Source organism: Hyla sarda, chromosome 3 (genome assembly GCF_029499605.1).
Source record: "Hyla sarda isolate aHylSar1 chromosome 3, aHylSar1.hap1, whole genome shotgun sequence".
NCBI classification, from domain to species: Eukaryota; Metazoa; Chordata; class Amphibia; order Anura; family Hylidae; genus Hyla; species Hyla sarda.
In genome coordinates, this window is record NC_079191.1 from 111,248,731 (window position 1) to 111,254,730 (window position 6,000).

General features: G+C 41.3%; 1 protein-coding gene across 1 annotated transcript in view; it reads left to right on the forward strand.

Moving 5' to 3' along the window:
- Window positions 1–5,793, forward strand: part of LOC130360984 (mast cell carboxypeptidase A-like) — a 29,245-nt gene extending 23,452 nt beyond the window's left edge. Inside the window, exons 10-11 of the mRNA XM_056563546.1 lie at window positions 2,299–2,383; window positions 5,475–5,793. Coding sequence (XP_056419521.1) covers window positions 2,299–2,383; window positions 5,475–5,662 — 273 coding nt within the window. The 3' untranslated portion in view covers window positions 5,663–5,793. The remainder of the gene's footprint in view (window positions 1–2,298; window positions 2,384–5,474) is intronic.
- Window positions 5,794–6,000: the final 207 nt, after the last annotated feature.

Below are 6,000 nucleotides of genomic sequence, written 5' to 3' on the forward strand. Positions count from 1 at the left end.
ATATATAGATACAGTACCTTACATAAGCATTCTTCCCATTTAGATTTTTTTGAGTCAATACTGAGTCAAATCACTTTTTGCTGCAATTACAGCTGAAAGTCTTGGGTTCTGTCTCTACCAGCTTTGCACAACTAGAGATAAACATGCTTTACCATTATTCTTGGCAAAGAAGCTGAAGCTCAGTCAGATTGGATGGAAATAATCTGTGAACAGCAATGTTCAAGTCTTATCATCTAAATTACATTCAGGTCTGGGCTTTGACTGGGCCATTATAGGACATTAATATTCTTTGACCTAAACCATTCCATTGTAGCTCTGGCTGTATGTTTAGGGTCAATGTCTCATTCTTGAATGGTTACTCTGCCCCTAGACATCTTATGCCCTATCCAGAGGATAGGGGATTATAATTATAATCGAGGGGGTCCGGACGCTGCTGTCAGAACCCCTCCCATAGACATGAATAGAGGGGGTGTGACGTCACGACGACGGCTGCCCGGAACTGGCATTCTGAACATTAATGTTCAGAACACTGGGGTGCCGGGCCAGAGATCGCAGTGGTCAGGACACTGGAAAAGGGAATAAGATGTTTAGGGGAGGAGTACCCCCTTAAAGGGGTACTCCGCACTAGACATCTTATCCCCTATCTAAAGGATAGGGGATAAGATGTCTGATCTCAGGGGTCCCACTGCTGGGAACCCCCGCAATCTCTCCTGCAGCCCCCCCCCCCCCCCCAGTCATCTGCTGCAAGGAGCAAAGTTTTTTCCGTGCCTGATGACTCACGATACAGGGGCCAGAGAATCGTGATGTCATACCCACCCCCTCAATGCAATTCTATGGGAGGGGGGACTTCACTCCATGCAGCAGATAACAGGGGGTGCTGCAGGAGAGATTGTGAGGGTTCCCAGTTGCGGGACCCCCGCAATCAGACATCTTATCTTCTATCCTTTAGACAGGGGATAAGATGTCTAGGGGCGGAGTACCCCTTTATGTCTTTTACAGACTGCATCAGATTCTCTTCAAGGATTGTCCTGTATTTGGCTCCATTCATCTTTATATCAATCTAACCAGTTTCCCTGTGTCTGCTGAAAAGAAGCATCCACACAGCATGATGCTACCACCACATGTTTCACTGTGGAGATGGTGTGCTCAGGGTGATGAGAGGTGTTGATTTTCCGCAACACATAGGCCAAAAAGTTTAATTTTGGTCTCAACTAACCAAATAACCTTCTTCCACATGTTTCTGTGTATAAGGCTTGTGGCAAATAGTGTTGCTCGCGAATATTCGCAATTCGAATATTATTCGCGAATATCGCATATTCGCGAATTCGCGAATTTTGCGAATATAGCGCTATATATTCGTAATTACGAATATTCGTTTTTTTTTTTTTTCTTCACAATACACATCACAGTGATCACCCCTCTCTGCTTCCAGCTTGTGTGGTGTAAAGAAGGCCCTAATACTACTGTGTGAGACTGGCGTGCGAAAATTCGCATATGCTAATTTTCGCATATACGAATTTTCGCGTATGATAATTCCCACATATGTTAATTTTCGCATGCACGAATTTCGCGTATGCGACAATAAAACGAGCATATAACGAATATGCGAATATTCGCGAATATATGACGAATATTCGTCCATATATTCGCGAATATTCGCGAATTCGAATATGGCCTATGCCGCTCAACACTAGTGGCAAACTCCAAATGGGATTTCTTGTGGCTCACTTTCAAGAATGGATTTCTTTGCCACTATTCTATAAAGGCCTGATTTGTGGAGCACACAAAAAATGTCCTCTGGATAAATTTTGCAGGTCCTTCAGAGTTACCATGGACATCTTGGTTGCTTTTCTGATTTATTTTCTCCGTGCCCAGATGGTTAGTTTGGGCTGACGGACTTGTAGACATTAGGTTTGAGGTTGTGCTATATTATTTCCATCATCTGATGATGGATTTTATGTGACATGTTCGACCATGAAGTTCCTTGTCTCTGATTGAAGTCAATGGCAGCCGGGTTTCAGCTGACATAGCGTGGTCTTTGCTGTGGAAATCAAAATGGTTTCTTCAAAAACCACAAAAATGTTGCTGTGTGAACATGCCCTGACAGAAAATTTTTGATGGTGAAGTGTCTATAATACATACTCAAAACGTTTACAGACTCACAATGGCAGTCACCCTGAAGTAAGACGTTTCCCTGCTTCCTTATACATTTGTAGTTACGCAATTGAAAAAACATATTTAAATATCCACCAAATAGAATATGATATTTCTGAACATTTAACATTGTTTCCTTAACAGGATGAAATAGCAAAGGCGTCAGTGGAAGCGCTTCAAAGGCTATACAACACCAGCTACACATATGGATCTATTGCCACCACAATATGTAAGTTTAAACCACAAATATAAATAAGAAATGGATACTCACAATTGTCTCACAGCACAAGGGACAATGAATGATCATGCTCCTACACCAGTGAACTATAACATTAAAACCACAATTCAATGGCACTTTACAAGGGGTGGGGTATATTACACAGTGAGCATGAAGAGTAGGGGAGAAATGGGGTTCATGAATGGCCTCCTGGTTTCTTAACTCACACACTAATTTTATAAATTAAGTGTCAAATGGCATTTGGTTGTCTATGGTTTATTTCAAGTCTAAATAATACTTCAAATTCCCATTGTTCATTAAATCTAACAGAAATGTAGTTAATATTTATTACTGAGTCTTACAGAAACCAATAGTATAGCATGGTTAGTAACGCTACACAAAATCCTAGTGAGTATTTGCAACACAGCCAATAGTGTTACATTACACAACAATACTAGAACCCCATTGGCTGTGGACAGAGGTCTACAACTATCAGGATCCTTTTCCTGGAATGTGGAATTCAAAATCTTTTTTTCATTCTGGTCAGTCAGGAAATTTCTAGAACTTTTCTTTACTGATGTCTACATTTTATCAGCTCCATATCTCATATATCCCTATGCTATATAAGTGAACAGTCAGCACTTGAGTATAAGGAACTGAGTAACTTTGACAATTTTCACCCTATACCCTACAAGACCTGCTGTTTTGAAGATGCTCTGACAAGATGCTCTACCCAAAACCTGTGACTGACCTACACCATTCTTTTACTGAATTAAACACCTATACACAGATCAGTATTCTTCCCTTACAGTGTCCATATAGTAGTAGATACCAGCTTCAGCATCTGCAGGAGAAACTTTCCAGACTCCACATTTTTCCAGTGCCCTCCCCACCTCTACACAATTTCCCATTATAAAAGCCCCCAAACTGTAAAAATGCCCCCCCCCCCCTTATGTGTCCCAAACAGTAAAAATATGTAGGTTAGTAGGTTTCCTATTATAAAGGTATATCCCCCTTAGTAGGCAGGTAATTCCACCATTAGGTAGGTACGCCCCACAGTAGATCACATATTAGATAATTAGTTAGTCCTTAGGTATATCCTCAGATAGGTAGCCCCCTAATATATAAATACATCCGTAGATAGGTAGGTAAAGTAGACAGGTAGATATATAGGTAGGTAGATAAGTAGCCAGGTAGCCAAGTAGGTAGCTGGCTAGGTAGATAGCTAGGTATATTGGCAGCCAGGTAGTTAGGTAGCTAAGTAGATAACAAGCTAAATAGGTAGGTAGTAAATTAGGTAGAGATGTAGTCAGGTAGGTAGCTATCTATCTTAGTAGGGATGTAGAAAGGTAGGTAGGTAGCTATGTAGGTAGGTAAACAGCAATGGCAGAAGCACCACAACCAAATAAATCAAACAGGGGAATTAAGGTGCAGGGTGCATAAGCTCAGTCCCAGTCACAGACTGAAAAGTAAGATCCAAGACCACAAAGAAGTCCAACAGCACTCCAGGGATGTGTGAAAGCAAACATGCTTTATTGACCTATGGTCAGAAGTGGATGTAGGTATGTATCCAGAAGTGGATGTAGGTATGTAGCCAGCCAGTCCGTAGGACGGTAGTCAGTCAGTTAGATAAGTAGCTAGCTAGGTAGGTATGCAGTTTTGTAGATAGCCAGGTAGGTAGGTATCCAAGAAGGTAGGCAGCCAGCCAGTTAGGTAGGTAGGTAGGTAGTCAGTTAAGTATGTAGGTGTAGCCGGCAATATTCCTGCACTGCGTTGAGGCACAGGTCACGGTCTCCTCTCAGTGTTGGCCACAGGTATGAAACTTTTTGTGGCTTTCACTGACAGCCAACTTTCACCTGAATGTGTGTGTCAGCGAGTGCATTTGTGGGGAGACAGGCGGGCCCTCTCTCATGTCAATGTCTGCCCCAGATCAGGAATTCTAGCTTCAAATTCTAAATCTTGCCTGTTCTGGCAAAAGACTAAAAACTACACCTGACAAAGAAGTCGGTAGACCACTAAGGAGCAACTGACAACACTTTAAGTTGAATGTTGTATGTTTCAAAAAATGGAAATACAGTAAAATCTCCCTTAGTGTACACCTCCCAATAGGGGACACCTCCCAATAGTGGACAGTTTTTAATTCCCCGGCATAGTTCTATAAGACTTAATGTATTTGCACCCTCCGAATAGGGGACATTCCCAATATCTGATGACGACACACCCAAAAGGGAACAATAGGAGACAAAACACTCCCATTAGGGGACAAAACACTCCCAATAGGGGTCAAAACACTCCCAAAACTGGACAATCAGGCTTTTGTGCCAGCCCTACCTTGTACACATGGCCGCCATCAAGGAGTGTTTAAAAAGTGGTCTCCTGCTTCTGTACATCTGGCAGCCACATCATTCCCCCCCCCCCCTCTCCTTCCCTGATCCCCCTGTGCCACTTTACTCCCCTGTGCCAAATCATCCCCCCCCCTTTATTAAACCCTGTGCCACATAATTTCCTCTTGATCCCCCTGTGCTATTTCATTCCCCTTTTATTAACCTCTGTAAAAATTCATCACCTGGTCTTTATCACCCCCTGTGCCCTTTTATTCCCCTGCATAACCCCCCCCCCCCCCGTGCCACTTCATAAAGGGGGGGGTGATACATTTACACAGAGTGTAATGAAGGGGGAATGAAATGGCACATGGGGATCAATGGAAAATGATGTGGCAAAGGGGGTAATGGGGGGGATAATTTGGCACAAGGCACAAAGGGGATAATTTGGCACAGGGTATAAAGGGGAGATTAAATAATACAATAATACAGGGGAGGGATAAGGGGTGATTAAACAGCACTGGGAGAAGATACTGAAATAGCACTTTTTATCATGTTTGTATAGGTAAGTACACTCTGGAGTGAGTACAGGACAGTATTCCGTCATATAGGAAGAATTTTAAACCTTTTTCCCAATAAGGGACATCTCTCAATGTCGGACACTTTTTTTATTCTCTGTGAGTGTCCGCTATTGGGAGATTCCACTGTATTGGTTTTGACTTCAGAAAACATAACATATAAATGTTCTATCTTTAATATTAACATATAACTTCTATTTTTAGATCCAGTTTGTGGTTCTTCTGCTGACTGGGTATATGACTTAGGCATTAAGTACACGTTTGTGTTTGAGTTGCGTGATGAAGGGAGATATGGTTTTCTGCTTCCTGAGCATGACATAGAACCGACGTGCAAGGAGACCATGATGGCTGTGAAACAAATCGCTAGTAATCTCATTGATCTGGATATTTAAGGAGCGTTGAATTTAAAGCTTTGGCTTTTTGTTAATCTGATAAATATGATTACACTTTTTTTCTGCATTAAAAAATATTAAACATTTTATGAAAATGATTGTTTATTTTGCATTCATAATGTAGCATTTACATGCCAAATATTCCAGTATATGATAGTAATTTTTATTTGAATATTAAAAATGTTCTTAGGTTTTAATGTGCATCAAAGAGATAATAAAATTATAATAAAAAAATGAAGCTAAATACCAATATAATATGTGCATTTATTCTCTGTTTAGTCCTCTTTGCACAAAACTGTTGCCATATGTATGACTTGAGGGCAAGCATGCAATGTTAA